General features: G+C 39.1%; 1 protein-coding gene across 3 annotated transcripts in view; it reads right to left on the bottom strand.

The window, feature by feature from the left end:
* Positions 1 to 1,049: 1,049 nt before the first annotated feature.
* BMP2K (BMP2 inducible kinase) overlaps positions 1,050 to 17,271 on the bottom strand; it is a 57,544-nt gene continuing 41,322 nt past the window's right edge. For 2 of the 3 annotated variants that reach the window (XM_087935774.1, XM_087935775.1), the window contains exon 15: positions 1,050 to 7,396. In XM_087935774.1, coding sequence (XP_087791900.1) covers positions 5,988 to 7,396 — 1,409 coding nt within the window. In that variant the 3' untranslated portion in view covers positions 1,050 to 5,987. Of the gene's footprint in view, positions 7,397 to 16,170; positions 16,285 to 17,271 lie in introns of all 3 variants that reach the window. The other variant, XM_026718927.2, reaches the window with a different exon arrangement.

The raw sequence follows: 17,271 nt of genomic DNA, 5'->3' as shown, positions 1-17,271 counted from the left end.
AGTGTCCTGCCATTACTTTACATGCTCAAAAGCACGTTAAAGAAAATCTTGAGTATTCTTGTGAGGTACTAGCAAATCTCAAGAGGACAAAATGAGCAGCTTTACAATCCCTTGTGCCTCTTTATACATTTTTTTAAGACAAGTACTGCAATGTGAGGTAAGAAATGGATCACATTAGTTTGAAACAACTAGCCATACTCTTGTACTGCACTCAGAAAGTTCCGAGTCTTTGTAAGTTATGGCTTTGCCTCCCAAATCATGCTAATCCATGAAAAATTGAGTAGCTGGGTTCACCCAATTCCTTAAGCCCAAGGACATATGCCATCTTATAGCTTAATATGAGAATAATTTAGTCTTTGTGATGGATTAATTTACACTGTAAAAGTTTGGCAGAAACCAAGGACTGTGGCAGTGGTCCTTAGGATGTAGCTTGGTTTAACCAATTATCAAGAAGCTGCTTAGTTCTTTTGTAGAATATTGCTATATTGCCCCAATCATAGTCTGAAAATACAAAGATCCAACTGCATAAAACTTTTCAAGTATTACAAAACAATTACAAGTAGTATAACACTTATAGATGCAGAGACAATTTGGCCCAAAATCAGAACTACCAAAATAATTACTGCTCTACAAAATGTAATTTGGGGGGGGATTGGGTATCCATGGATTCATAACTCTAGTAAATTAGGAAATTTGCTAGCAAAAATGTAACAAAAATATATTTTCATGATGTGATTTCCCACAATTGTTCACATTTGGCCATAGCAAGGTAAGGGAAAGCTTCCAGTTATCTATCCCCAGCCTCACAAAAGCCCCCTCTTAACCACCATCAAATGGACTTGGGGGGGGGGCGGAATTCTACATTCTTCAAGAGCTCAAAAAAGGGCAAGTTGAGTTATAGGTCCTGATTTTTTCAAATCTGCCCACCTGTGACTTAAAAACCATATCCAATTGTTTGGGGTTTTTTTTTTCCCATAAAACACTCTTAAAATAGCTAGATAACATTGAAATTTCGCTCGGTTGTTATTAACACATCTTAGTAAACATGCTTTCTTTAAAAATGGTACAATAAGACTTTATTATAACAGCTGGCATTGGATGGAACAAGATTAAGTTAAAGGAGATGTCAATGAGATCTTACACATTGGAAAAATCTTATACAGTACTGGAATGACAAGTTTTTACTTGTAACACCCCAGTCCCATTGCGAATTCACACAGTGGTTGGTGTTACAGAAACATGGTATCTGGTTGATTAACAACTGGAAGTTGTTTTATGTACATCATTTTTGCACAGAAAGGTCTGTATTAGTGGTTACCCATACACATACATGCACACATACACACTGCACAACGCTTTAGAAATTTCAAGTCTAACAAAAAAAGGAAAATATGGAAGTGTAATTTTGAAAAGTGCACTTGAACGCTGTTTGCCAGCAATTAGAATGTAACATTATTGTTTTATTCTTAAGTGATGTTCTTATCCCAGAAACTAATCTAGGCAACAATATTCTCTTCAAAGCGCCCCAAAAATATAATCACACAGACAATGGTTTTGCATTTTCTTATTATTCTTTTAGCAGCTTTTGGCTCCGTTTCGTTTTCCAATGCCGTGAAAATGATTGTGACTGCAATACTATATTTTTTAAATCACAGATTCCCAAGAGACTACAGGATATGTGTGCATGTACGCTTTATATACATCTCTATAAAAATACACTATCATGTAAAAAAATATTTCAATAAACTCTAATTGCTATTCTCACAGTAGTAGCTATCTCCTTTTATTCTCACAGTAGGTTTTTTTTCTCTCTCTCTTATCATTAGGAGAAAACTGAGGACTTCTGGGCAGCCCTACCACAAGGGTGCTTGCTACTGAATTTCAATGTTGCAGGATCGGCTTTGAAGAGTATCTGGGTAGAACACGCCAGGGAAGTAGCCCCAAATTGATATTTCAATCTACAAGGTTTGTGGCAAGAGATTCAATCTCAATTACAAAGCTCAAAAGTTGTACCTTCTGAACACATTCAGGTAACAAATGCAGTCCATAAGGGGGTAAGTGATATTTCCCCTGAAGCACCTTAATTTCTATCTTCGACCTCACAGATAGAAATTATATTTTCAAATCAAATACAAACAGTACCTTAATTTTACCAGTAAATTATCCTGTCCAAAGAAAGCTACCTAGCCCCCTAGATGAAGTACACAGCTGGTTAGTAAAAGGAAGGCTCAGATTTTCCTATATAGTAATGAGAAGGTCTAAATGTTTCATGAAAATGGAAACGGAACCACCATCTCCAGTTCTGAATCAATATCTCTCAAGCTTCTTACCATTGAAGGAAAGACCGAAACAGGGTGAATTTCATATATATGGATAAATACATCCATCCATCAAGCAAGGCTATCCCAACCTCCCCACCCAAAGAAAATAAACAGCTTTTTCAGTGAAGCACATAATTGAATGATTAAACTTACTTGGCAAAACGAATAAGGAGAAATCAACTTTGTGGAAACTCAGTTCAGCCACCAAAGACACACACACACACACAAATCAGTGTATGAACCTCATTTACAATAATCTAGGACAGTGATGGCTAGCCTTTTCGGCACCGAGTGCCCAAAGTGCGTGTGCGTGCGTGCAAATGCGCGTGTGCATGCATAAACCCCCAAATGCAATGTGCGCAAATCCGTCCCCTGCCCCGCATGTATGTGCATCCCCACACATGCACCCCCTGTGCATGCATGTGCGTCCCCTACATGCGCCCCCCCATGCATGCATGCATGGCAGAGACCTAAAGACCAGCTGGCCTGCAGGAGGCGTGCGGGCATGCGCAGCAGAGCTGAGCTGGGGCAACAGCTCGCGTGCCTGCAGAGAAGGCTCTGTGTGCCACCTCTGGCCCACGTGCCATGGGTTCGCCATCATGGATCTAGGAAATCAAATTCTTTTAAAAGTCTGATTGATACAAGGGGCAGAAAGCTGGGAGATTAAAGATCCTATTCAAAAACAAAATAAATGTTGATGAAACAAATGAATGGCCATGAATTACACAGGGTTATCCTCAGTCCCAATCCTATGTATGTTTCGTATCATGTGTTCATCCCTATCGACCAATTATACAGCTGGAGCCATGTAGGTGTGCCCCAAGGTTTTCTAATGAAAAAAATCTGTCCTAGCAACCAGAGACAATGGCCAAGACAACTGTAACCATTTTCTAGCATAAATCAGTTTTGGGAAGAATTATCTGCGACATATATAAACAGATGCAAAACACGAAGTTATGCTATCTCAGCTCTTCCCATCACTAGATTGGTGCCATTTTTGGTCTTAAGTACAGGAATCCATATATCCATATAGCATAAGTTCATATGCCCATACAAATGTACAGAATAAAACTAACCAAAACTGGTACAAAGGATGATATCCTCCTGGCAAATCGAAGCCACTATTTAGGATCCTGAAGACAGAAAACAGAGTGACCCGATTACTCTAAACGTCATTTCTCATGGCACATACATCATCATCTTCTTAACTGCTTACTGGAAACAACTCACTGCAATCTGATTTCATCAGGATTTTCTGATGAAAAGGGTTTGGATGGAGGTATAAAAAAAAAAATCAGATGTCAGGTGTAATCATGCAGACATTTGGAAGCAAAAAAAAAAAAGTTACCAAACTGATTAGGTGGATTGGCTGCGATTTACTTATTGTCTCCCATTAATTTTAGCAAGTGGTGGCAACTTTGGGGTGAGGAATCCAAGCTGTTGCATTTCTTTTATACCACCTGAAGCACGTGTATCTTTTCAAATAAAATGAGGTTATCCTATGGAGACCATAATTAAAATCAGCTCTCTGTTCACTCTGGGACTCCAACATATCTCCAACATATCTCCTACCCAGAAAGCCTTCCACTAAATGAAAGCCAAATACAGTACATTTAAATAGCAGGTCCTTAATGACTTGATTTTGGACAGTTTAGAACCCTCCTTACTCGGAAGTCTGCTGGCCGTGATTCCAAGTGGCCTTTGGAAAGAAAGTTATTTTACAACACACATTATGCCTGAGGCTTTGGCACAAAAATAAAGGAGCAGGCCTTCTGAGGCATATGCACAGCTGATTTTTAACTGGTCTTTACACAATATTTAGTGTAATAAGACATCTAATTGGGGGGGGACGGGACAATATGGGTTTCAAACCATGCAAAGAGATGGACTTCACTTCTAGAAGCACATTTAGCAAGAACTTGAAATTATATCTTCGAAGAATGATTAAAACGCTACATATTTTTTCAAAACTTGGAAGCACGGTTAAAGGGTCTTAACTATATTCACATTTATTATGTTTGCAAATGATATTCAAATTATGTAAATGCTACCCAGACACAGCTATAGTTAAGGTCATGGAGCTTCTACAGTTCAAATTCATATATGTGTGAATGTCTATGCAAGGATCCTGAGATGTCAATCTTCATTTGTTTAAGGAGAGAAATGGTTACTGAAGCTTTTCACTTTTTAAGAATGGATTGCTCTTTGCCACTTTCTGCTAGACATTTAGCATTTCTGATTCACACACACACACACACACACACACACATATACTTCAAAGATACTGCCGTGTTCTCTGGAACCTGACTATTCCTTTTGACAAAACTTTTTACTATGTCTTCAAAGACACCCATTTTCACAAATCTGAACAAAAACTGCAGGACATCAAGTGACTGTTTTGAACAAACCCTACTGCTCTAGAATGATCAACAGCGAATGAAGACATTAGGAATTCCTTTGCTCAGACTGAAAATTCCAAAATGTGCTGTCTACTCACCGAACTTCTCCAAATGTTACAATCTGTATCTCAAGGGCACCAATTGGCTCAGAGGTAAATTTATATCAGGACATGGTCCTGGCTGTAAGGCATTGCTGGTTTTACTATGCGGTAATAATGGTAAGAGACTCAAAAGAGCATCATTTTTAAGCCTTCCATTCTAAACCTCCTTTTGTTGGAAACTGATCGGTGTGTTTTGTATAAAGTCTTAGAAAAGTACAATCATGTAATACAGAAAGCATTCAAAAATTAGGTGAGAACCATTTTAGAAGATTAAAAACCTTGTGGGGTACATACAGTTTATATGAAATACAAAACCCCAGTAAAGCGAGTAGACATGGGGTGAAAACTCTGATTTAAACTCTTTGTAGGTTTGAATTTGCTACACTTTTCTGGCTGTTTTCCCCATCTTCTCTCTGTGGTATGCAAGTAAACCCCGCTCTCTTCTTGAAATGGCAATCTTCAAAGTGCTGCAAGAAGCTAACTGTTAGTGCTGCTGCTTTCTCGTTCCATTCCCACTTTCAACATCCTAAGTTCTTGAAATCCTAAGAATTACAACGATCCCTGTTTTATATTAATGGCACTTACTGTGGAAAAAGCACAGTATTCAGGCAGACAGAGATAGAAAGATTTGGGTTTCTTCATGTAAGTTTAGGAACCAGTATCAAGACCGCAAGCTCTGATTTTCAGAGATGAAAAAGAACAGTGTTTTTCTAAAAACCTTTAGAACAGGTACAAGGAAGCCATTCTCAATAAACCTGGCTTTTTTTCAGACATTTTCTTGATTTTTTTGACTGATTTCCTATTTCATTCGTCGACCCGGTCTGATCCTTCCATCATCTCTCCATCAATTCAAGTGTAATTGCACTCTGTAAGGGATACAGTTCTGAATGTTCTAGTCATAGCTAATATCCTCAGTGATAGCTATCTTCCGATCTCACTTTTGGAAAGATTTTCCTCTATTCAAACCTTTCTCCCCATTGTATCATTCCAATCCTGCACCTTTAACATTGCGGATGTTAAAATCTCATCGCGTCACAGCAGAGAAATAAGCGTGTTTAAAAACAACAAAACATTTGCTTCTCAACCGAAGTAAATGGATTACAGTGGCATATTAAATCCAAGGTGTTTTTTTTTAAAAAAAAATCCAGATGTTCCTTAAAAAGAGTCTACGGTTTGGAAGGAAACGGAGCTGCCCCGAATGGATCTAACTCTACTGCCTGTTGCTGCTGGCTCTGTTGACACTTCACGCTTGGCACAAGTTCGGTGAAAGGAACTGCTCCAAAATCATCTGTTAATTTTACGCCGTCACTGGAATGAATGCTGCCAAGTAAGGAGCTCTGCCTAGGTCTCCCAGGCACAGCTGTGTTGTGATCCCCACGATTATCGCCCAATCCTTGGTGTTGCGGGAGACGCAGCCCTTCGGCGGGATGGAAAGGCTTGGCTCCAAAGGGATCCAGGAGGTTATCATCACCCTGCAGGGGATTCACTCTGTCCTTGCTATCCGACAGGCTAATGCTTATGTTTTCCTTGGAATCGGAAATGGTCAGAAACTCGTTGCTGCTTTGGGAGTCTCGGCGGCCAGCTTTTTTGTGCCTTCGGGCTCTCTCCGGCGTCCGGTAACTGGGCTTCAAGGTCTTCTTGGCGCTGGTGGGAGTTCCATGGTGGCGCTTGCTGTTGCTCTTGGATCCCTCCTGCTTCATGCGCCTCTGGCGGGAGGAGAGTTTCTGCAGATTCCGTTGTTGCTGTTTGGCTTTGTGTTGCTGGTGGCTGCCAGTTATCTCCTCAAACGGGACAAGCCCGAACAGATCCTCTCTAGCTTCGCCGTGCCTTTGGATGGAAACGGGCTGGAATGGGATGCAGCCAAAAACGTCCACGCTTTTGGGGGAAACGGGAGACGCCAGAGGTTCCGAGCCTGTGATCGAATCATCTTGCTGGGATATTCTTCTGCTGAAGGGAGCTTTGGTGAAGACATCGAAGTCGTCCTGGTCTTGCTCCGGATGGGCAACTTGGGAAGAGGTATCCTTTGGTTCCTGGGGCTGCAAAACAAAGAACGGAACAGCTCCAAAGACATCGAATTCTTGTTTGGGGCTCAAACTGGAACCCGGGAACTCAGTCAACGAAGGGCAGGGAAGAATCATTTCTCTGCTTTCCATACCGCCAGGCCCTTGTCTGTATCTGCCGCAAGGTACTTCCTCTGTGGGCCTAAAACGGTGACAATCAGAATCAGAACTGTGCTTATCGTCATCTTCTGCATCTTCCTCAGAATCCATGAGAAGGGGATGCTGGCCTAAGTTTTCTGGCTCTGTATCGTTGTCGTCAATGAAGTCTCCCATCTCGCCCTGCAAGACTTCTTCATCCTCTTGTTCCTCCTCTTCCTCACTACTCTTTGGAGAAGGGGGATCGGATTCAAAATCACTCTCCGACTCATCGTTTCCTTTCTTAGTAGGGGCTCCCATGACCTTCTTTCCAGCATCCTGGTCCTTAACCACCTGGCTTGACTTCTCATACTTAGACAGACTCTCTAACATGTTTTCTAGATTGCTGGCTCGGTTATTAATTTCATTTCCCGGGGAGCCTGAAAGGATGAAGAACAGGCAAAAGAACTTCAATTTCAAATCAGTGTTTCATACCTCCACAAACACACACACATATATACATTCTTTTACATTATACAACTAGACAAGTATGATGCTTAGACTCACAAAAAAGCAGACATTAGAATCTTAAATCTTCAGCCTTACAGCCAGAAAAGGCATATCTGAGTATTTGTACATTCACTCTCAATAGCAACTATTCTGCTAAACCATCAACAGATGTCGTCCCACCAACAATCATTTTGCATTCTCTGAGTAAGAACTTTATAATGGAGGTCAGCACATTCTCTTATCTTCTTATTTATATACAGTAAGTCATACTGTTTTGAAAGGAAACGTACTAAACTATTTAATTATGTTTGCGATGCCATTTCTGATCACATGCTTATTTAGAAATGTTTCTATTTAATTATTTTTCCAGCTTGGATTGTCCCACATTCTGGCACCACTTATCTTCACACACTGAAGATCAACAATCCAAAGCTGACATTTCCTTCATGACATATTTCACTCTCTTTCCACACTCTTTTCTGTCCTAAAAACACACTCCTAAAAACTTCACTTGTCCTTTTCACACTTTTTCTGTCCTTTTGAGCTAATTGGAGTTTGGCATGCAGCATTCTAGCAATACAGCTCTGTATCTTATTAAGAATTCCCATGGTGGTCCATACGATTTAATACCTAGCAAATAGGTTTCAAATTTCAGCCTAATCTTTATGTAATAAAATATACCCCTTTATTAATCAATTTTATTTACCCTCTTAATATTTTCACTGGCTGATATTTTAACTTTGAATCAACTATGATTTTTCCGCCTAGGGTATTAGTGACCAATTTAGATTTGATCCATTTACATGTGAAGCTAGCATTATTTATCCCAACACACATCAAGGATACTTTCTGTCTCATTTCACTCACCAAACTGTTTTTAAGGAGAGATTGTTTTCCTTACAATGTATTTAAACCACACTTCACAGTTATTGGTTTCCTATAAATGGACTTTTGGATTAACTGTTGTGATTGCTTTTTGAGTGCAAAGAGCAATGGATTAGTACATCTGGACCAATCTAACTGACCAAAATCTGTAACTAGCCTTTCATAAGTCCACTGTGAAGCAAAGGAGGCACCGGACATCCATTCTTCCTTTTCCGTTAGATTCCAAGTCTTTTGAGACAAAACCTATCTTATCTTTTACTCTCTGCACAACATTAGAAATGTTTTTTGTTCTCTTAAATCAGCAGCCCCCAAACCTTTGGGCATGGAGAGAGGTTTTTCCATGGACTGGAGAAGGCATGATTTCACATGCTGACTTGTTTGCATGGCCCGATTTCTGGCATGCTGTGGCCCAGTGGCAGACCATGGCCTGGGGGTTACTGATTATTTTTGTTGCATCCAATATTTTATCAACATTTGGGGGGATAATTCTCTATCTATGGTTTTCTAAGATTAATATCCACATGTACCATAGATATATCAAATGTATATAGTACATGTTTAACTCTTAGCTGCTGCCTTTGAAGTGGTTACATCCCGCTCTATTCGTGCCTATATAAGTCATCGATCAATCATCAAGCCAAAATATTTGAATCATTCCTTCTAGCCTGTGAACTGTAGAAAAAAGTACCTATTTCCATTTTTCATTTTTCTGCCTTCCCATTCTTTTTCCTCTTATTTTTGCACAGTACTACATATTTTGTAAGCCTGGTAATTATTACTATGTGGGGAGCCTTCTAAGACAAAAGAGCAAGGAAAAAAATTCCTAGTAATAATATATCATTCATAAAATATTCAGGAGTGGGATTAGAATTCATTCCACCCAGTACAGTAATTAACCAAGGAAATATGAATTTTAATCAACATGTTCAGAAAGTAAGCATATTTCTATTAATTTTCCTTTCTGCTAAGATTGTTCTCTTTTATATTAAAAGAAAAAGTTCCCCCTTACAATATTACATTGAATTTATCTAAAGTAGAAGAGTTTATTTCATTTCTCTGACAGGCACTAAGACATTTACTGACAACAAATTAATGTATTTTACCACAAAAGGTACACTTCAACAATATCCAAAACTAAGGAAGTAATCAACAGAAACAGGGAAGAAGCTATGGGGTGTACAGCTATAGTAACATGCAATCCTACAAGTAGTCCTAAAAATAATTTGGGGGAGGAACCACCCCTTTTTTTTAAATGGAAAAATATAAACAACTGTTTTTCAAGTGTGATACTGTAACAGGTTGTGCTACATTTCATATATTGGATTTTAAAGTCATATGAATATGTAGATTCTTTCTTGGTGTGATAGTTTCCCCAAAGTAAGTCATAATAATGAACTTTCAGAAATCCATTTCAACATATCCTTGTGTGCTAAAATTGCTTACAGAAATTCTTATTCTTTCAAATTAAAAACTTATTCTTTTCAAATGTGCATAGTTATTTTTGTTTAAATACCAATTTTAAAACTGTGCAATTTTAAATATGGGCATGCTTCTGTTTGTTTAACTAAAAACAGCTCAATTCATATATGTATATATAAATGCTTATCTTAAGAGATGATGTACTTTCTCTTTATATCAGGAAGATAATTTGTCACATGTAACATTTGCTTGGTTGAGAGAACATATAAATCAGGTAACTCATAAATTGCTCTAAAACTACTTCTCTGTTTTGAGCATTCGGTTTACAGTGGGGAAAACAGTTAAGTCCAAATGAATCCCGATATTAACTCAACAGTAGTTCTAGCATAATGCTACTTTAAATATATGCGCACAAGAGGTACCAAATCCATATCTTAACCCAATTCAACTTCCTATGTCACCCCCCTGCCCTTTAATATTCTTACATTTATCAAAAGCTCAAGAGAAAGAAATTTCAAATTCACTTTTAAATTAATGCCATAATAATGTTGTAATAACATGTAGAAAAAGATTTGATTGAAGTAATCTCAAAACTGCTCCAATGGTCATTTCAAATCTGACTTTATGAACAACTAAGGACTGGGCAGCATAACAACATCTGTTCGCAAGAAAATGTACAGATTATATCACTTCTAATCAGGTTTGCCTCTTGTACCGGGCTGTAATTCTGCCCTCAAATCCAGTGCAGGTAGAACATCTTTAATCATTAAGATCCCAATCTTCAAGAGAGAGAGAAAATTTCTGTTCCTGTGTTCATTTTCTAGACATCCGATTATAAGAGGATGAATGGCTTGCAACAACTGGAGTAATTACATGCCTTCTGCTAGTGCATCATTTCAAAAACTGGGAGAAACCCAGGGGAATAACCATTTTTAAAGCTCTTCCTGAATTGGGAACATACTGCTGTCATCATTCCACAGCAATCCGCCACATGTTAGCTCAAGGATTGCAGAGATGTCAGCTAAATCTGCAGTTTTCAACAACAGAAAGGCAGATGTCCAATGCTGTCAAGAGATTTAGTGGTTTGCTTACTGTTTTGAACTTAAGGGACAGTCAAACTGCACTTCCTTCATTCCATACACCCATTTCCTTTATACTTGTTGCAATATTTGGAATATTGCAATATGGAATCTTTTCAATTCTGAGTTCTCAATCCCAATAACTGTTAATCATCAAGGAGAAATATTTTTTGAAAAAATTGTATCTTTTTCAAACAAAATGGCAGATCAAGTGGCAAATCTATGTACAGGTAGTCCTTGAGTTATGGCCATAATTGAGCCCAAAATTTATGTTACTAAGCGAGAATTTGGATTTTGCTCCATATTACGGCCTTTCTTGCCACACTTGTTAAGTGAATCACTGCAGCTGTTAGTAAAATGGTTGTTAAGTGAATCTGGCTTCACCATTATCTTGTCATGATAGCAGTCTTCCAATACTTGAGGGGCCGCCACAGAGAGGAGGAAGGGGCCAAGCTATTATCCAAAGCACCTGAAGGCCAGACAAGGAATAATGGATGGAAACTGAACAAGGAGAGATTCAACCTCGAAATAAGGAGAAACTTTCTGACAGTGAGAAATAATCAACCAATGGAACAGAAGTTGCCCTCGGAAGTTGTGGGAGCTCCATCCCTGGAGGCTTTCAAGAAGAGATTGGACTGCCATTTGTCAGAAATGGTGTAGAGTCTCCCGCTTGGGCAGGGGGTTGGACTAGATGACCTACAAGGTCCCTTCAAACTCTGATTATCTGTTATCTGTTATCTTTGCTTGTCAGAAAAAGTGCAAAAGTGATCACATGATCCCGGGAAACTAACCGTCATAAATAATCCCTTGCCAAGCATTTGAATTTTGATCAAGTGACCATGGGGAGGCTGCAACAGAAAGAGTTGTAAGTCACTTTTTTTCAGTGATGTTGTAAAATTTCAAATGATCACTAAATGAACTGTTGTAAGTCAAGGACTACTTGTAGTGCTTGACTTACAGCTGGTATTTATTTCAAGCATTCCAAACCTGTCTTTAAAGGAAAAATCCTTCTTGGGATAAACTCCATATAGAACAGGGGTGTCAAACTCAAGGCTCAAAGGCCAGGTGAGGCCTGTGGGGTGCTTAGATCTGGTCCGCAGGGCCACCCTAGAAACAGTGAAGAACCGGCCCATGGTGCCTCTGCCAGGGAAAACAGAGGTCGGGAGGGTTTGCGTGCAGCCCTCCTGGGCTCCATTTTCGCTGGCAGAGGCTCGCAAGACACCGTTGCAGCCGGAAATGGAGCTTGGGAGCCCATTTTCCCTGGCAAAGTGCTCAGGTCACCACAGGCGACCCCAACACGAGTAGCGTTGAGCCTGGCCATGCCAACAATGGCCCCCGAGGTCAAACCCAAAAACTGATGCGGCCCTCAATGAAATTGAGTTTGACACCCCCTGATACAGAATAATAAATCATTCCAATTTAGGTATAAGAATGTTTGGCCTAAACCAGGTGTGTCCAGCCTATGGTCCACAGGTTGCGCATGTAACCCTGGGCAACTAGTAATGCAGCCCCACAAGATATTAAAAAGTATTTTTTAAAAAGAAGTGCGTTAATTGTTCCTGACTCAATGCAAGTCCTGGCAAGCTAAAAGATTGGACCATCTATAGATGACGTATGTTCTCCAGTTGGCTTTTGATTGTATTTAACTACTCCTCAATTTCTAAGTGGCTCATAAGGGTAGATATTACTAGCCAAATATAACTCTAAATGATGAAACAGACTAAATTATGAATGAACTGTTCAGAGGCTTGAAGTTCAATTTCAAACCAGGAAGAGAACCTTTTTTAGACATATTCCCTCCATCATTAGCTTTTTAAAAAGAAAACAGCAAGGTTGCCCCCTCCCCCCTCCCCGTTTTCTCAGTGCTTGGTAGTAATGTTCAGGAATGGGGGGAGGGGGGGGGTTAGTTTGCCAAAGGAAGTAGATGCTGGCCTGTGTTACATTTTGCTGATTAATGGACTTCTATTGAAAATAATTTAGACAATGTTTGGATTTGTAAGCTTACTATGGAGATATATAAGATTTAGTCCCAGTTAACAAGCCACATATTTTAAAGGTAGATTTATAGAAAGTAATCAAGTCAATATTTGGAAGAAGCATTCATGATATTGTTGATGAGGTTGTGCTGATTTCCATATAATATAAAACCTCAATTCTACCATCAATAGAAATACCCATTGTGTTCATGAATGAAGAAAGCTTTCCTTTGTTCAACTTGTCCTAGTCAGCTTATGCAAATCCCCTGCTTCTAAACTTGTTTTTCAAGGAAAATGGGTTCTTCAAACTCCCATCTTACAGAAGAGGGCAGTATCTCCCCATCCACAAGATAAGAAATGCTCATGAGTGTGAAAAACAGTCGTAAGTCACTTTGTTCAGGGATGTTGTAACTTTGAACAGTCACTAAATGAACTGTCGTAAGTCAATACCTGTACATATTGGCTAACCTTCCTATGTAGTAATGCAGTCGGGTGATGGATTTGTTTATATGACTCCCTCCAGGAATCCAGTTTCTTCTTAGAGCCAGCTATTCCCTCAAACGGTTGAAGATCTGTAGAACATTGTATAGGTAGTCCTCAACTTACAATAGTTCATTTCATGACCTTTCAAAGTTATAACAGCACTGAAAAAAAGTGCTTTTTTTTACCATTTTTCACACTTACAACCATTGCAGTATCCCTATGGACATGTGATCAAAATTCAAACGCTTGGCACTTGATTCATATTTATGAGAGTTGAAGTGCCCCAGTGTCAAATGATTCTCTTTTACAACCTTTTGACAGGCAAAGTCAAAGGGGAAACCAGATTCATTTTACAACTGTGTTACTAACTTTAACAGGTGCAGTGATTTACTTAACAACAGTGGCAAGAAAAGTTGTAAAATGGGGCAAAACTCACTTAACTGTCTCACTTAGCAACAGAAATGTTGGGCTCAGTTGTGGTCTTGAATCAAAGGCTACCCGTAATTTTAAAAGTTATATTGTATTTAATAAATCTATCCTTTTATTGGTGTGCTGTGATTCTTAGATTTATTTTCTTTCTTTTTTCTCTTTTATTTTATTTTTTTTATAAAGAGGAGTAAAAAATATTCAAGAAAAAGTATAGGTAGTCCTTGTTTCATCATCACACTGGGGACCAGCTATTTAGTTGTTCAGTGAAGTGATCCCTAAGGGAAAACGTTTATGATCTTACTTCGTCTTTTTTTAGTTTTACAGACTTGCAATTTGGGGATTTGTCCAAATGTTACTTTATCATCATTATAATTGAAACAGTTGCTAAATTAGGCAGTTGCTAAAAGAGGACCCTCACCTGCAATCCCATTTTATACAGTACATGAAAAAGTCATAAACTCAAATGTCGTTATCAAACTGATATTGAATTAGAAACTGATTAGCATAACAAAGGAACAAACAAAACTGTGTTGTTTGGGGCTTATTTTGCTAGGGGGACGCTAATTGCACAAGAAATATACGTATGATTTCTTCAGATGCCATGTTAAGAGACTTCCTTTTCACCTGGGGAATTTACAACGATGCATAATTGGGCCTTTCCCACTGTACTGAAGAGATCCCGGGAGATTTGATCAGCTGCCTCCCAAAATGTACATCTGACAAAAAGAAGAGCCAAATAATTGGGCAAAGAACGCACAACTATTGGGAGATTGCTTAACCTCAGTCTGAAAAGTCAGCACGTTTTGATATTTGTGTCTAAGGGTTACTGGATAGGTCAGTATTTCTCAGCCTTGGCAACTTTTAAGGTGTGCAGACTTCAATTCTCAGAATTCTGGGAATTGGAAATCCGCACACCTTAAAGTTACCGAGGCTTCAGAAACACAGGGGTAGGTTATTTCTCCACCAGTAGAGCCAATTTGGATATAAATGCTGGTTTACCCCTCAGGCTGACCAATATTATTTCTATTTCCCTTCCTTCTTTGCATTATTTATTTTTGGCTAAGCCTCACCTGCTTTGAGATGTGAGCAATTAAAATGACTGCGCTATTGGAACCTCAACCTCCTGCCATGTGTCCATTTCTAATTGGAAAAAATGCTTAGGATAATACTGTGTTTCCCCGAAAATAAGACCCTGTCTTATATATATGCCACCCTCCAAAAGGTACCAGGTCTTATTTTCGGGGATGTCATCCAGACTCACCTCACTTGTGTGTGTCTCCCCCCCGGCCTCTTTTCACTGTCAGAGGCCTTCAGGAACTACTTTTTCTGTGGCTGGCAAGGCTTTCCTGAAGACCTCTGCAGCCGATAACAGAGCTCTTGATCGATCCAACGCCTCCCCTTCACCACCCTAGCTTAATTTTTACCCATGTATCCTGAAGTGGGCAGGGCTTATTTTGGGGGTAGGGCTTATATTGGGAGCACATGTAAGAATCAAGCTAGGACTTACTTTCAGGGTAGGTTGTATTTCCCGGGAAACAGGGTAATAGCATTTAGCAATAGTATTTAGACTTATATAGTGCTTCACGGGTCTTTACTGCGGTTTACAGAGTCAGCCTCTTACACCCAACGATCTGAGTCCTCATTTTACCCACCTTGGAAGGATGGAAGGCTGAGTCAGCCTTGAACCTGGTCAGGATCGAACTGCCAAATTCCAGGCAGCCGGCAGTCTGCAGACGTAGCCTACAGTACTGCACTCTAACCACTGCGCCACTGCAGCTCTTATAATAAGCCACAAAATCAGTATACTGCCTCCTGAATGTGTGCCAGAACACTGCATTTATCTCTCAGTGGGATATAGAGAGCACACAGGTAGTCCTCAACTTACCATTCATTCAGTGACCATTCAAAGTTACAAAAGCACTGAAAAAAGTGACTTATGTGGGTTTTTTTTACACTTATGACTATTGCAGCAACCCCATGGTCATGTGATCAAAATTCAAGCGCTTGGTAACTGGCATGTAGTCATGCCCAGGGTCATGTGACCAATATTTGTAACCTTCCAAGCTGGCTTCCGACAAGCGAAGACAATGGGGGAAGAGCAGGATTCACTCAACGACTGCATTATTCAGTTCACAACTTCAGTGATTCACCACCACTGTGGCAACAAGGGCTTCAAATGGGCTGCCACTTAACAACTGCCTTGCTTAGCAACAGAAATTTGGGGCTCTTACGTTGAGGACTACCAGCGAGTTGGCTTGTCAAAAAAAAAATAGTCTATTAAATGTGGTCAGGAAGAAAACAGTGGGAATAATCTATTTTGTTCTCTAATTGATCATAGGGAAGAATTTACACTACTGAACCAGCCCCATTTCCCTTCGATCAAAAAGATAAATTGACACGAAAATAAGTCATGGTATACACTATGTGACTTGCCTGCATGAGAAAGGAAAGGAACAGAACCAAAGGGATCTTCTGAAGGATGGGTCAGTGGAGCAGAATGTGACTCCACTGGCTTATCTAAGGAAGTTCTCTTCTCCACCAGCCTGTCTGCAAAAATAAAAATGAAACAAAAACAAAAACAAAAGTAAAACAAAAATGGCAACTTTTAACCCAGTTAATGTTGCATTTAATAAAAGTTTCTTTTCATTTGTGGAAATAATATCCAAAAATCCTTCCTGCAACCCTTCTGAGATAAATTGCCAGAAGTGTACCAGAAAGAAAAGAAAAGAAAAGAAAAGAAAAGAAAAGAAAAGAAAAGAAAAGAAAAAAGGAAGGAAGGAAGGAAGGAAGGAAGGAAGAAAGAAAGAAAGAAAGAAAGAAAGAAAGAAAGAAAGAAAGAAAGAAAGAAAGAAAGAAAGAAAGAAAGAAAGAAAGATCAATTTTAACTCAAACATTTAGTTGAACTAGGGGACAAATTTAATTATTGCTTCCAGAAATTGTCCAGAATTTAATAAATATCCAAACTAAGGAGACCTCACAAGTCTGCAGCAGCCAAAAGAGAACGTGCATTAAATAAATGGGTAAAGAAATTCAAGAAATGAAAATAATGATTGTTTAATTTCTGAGTTTTTCCAGGATTACTTATTAGTTGTGTTCGAATACTTTAAAGACTAGATTCTGCATGAAAAGACGGTTTCTATTTCATACTAATTCAGAATTCTATAGTGTTTCATGTTTCATTAATTTAAAAACCACAGCTTAACTCTTTTCATCATTCTGCAGCATCATTCTCTGTTCTAGCAATGCGTAAGAAACACCTGTCAAAATTAAATATAAAGCACATGCAAACTGCATGCTTACAGCAGCTGTTCAGCGATAGAAAGACTATGCAATGTATCATATATGAAAATTGCATTGCACCTGCTCTTCAACTCTTCTTCAGAAGTCTGTATAATTTTCTAAATAAGACATTCTTAACAGTGCAGTACAGTTCTGCTCCAATCAAGAAACTCATTTGCATAAAGCTGCCAAGAACAGTATATTCCACTTTGCTTCCCAAAAGCTATTTCTAAGGCTTAATTCCAACTTGTGCAA

The sequence above is a fragment of the Pseudonaja textilis genome, chromosome 6 (genome assembly GCF_049901715.1).
Source record: "Pseudonaja textilis isolate UNSWEBS1 chromosome 6, rPseTex1.2, whole genome shotgun sequence".
In the NCBI taxonomy this organism is placed as follows: Eukaryota; Metazoa; Chordata; class Lepidosauria; order Squamata; family Elapidae; genus Pseudonaja; species Pseudonaja textilis.
This window is presented reverse-complemented; position numbering and strand designations above follow the sequence as displayed.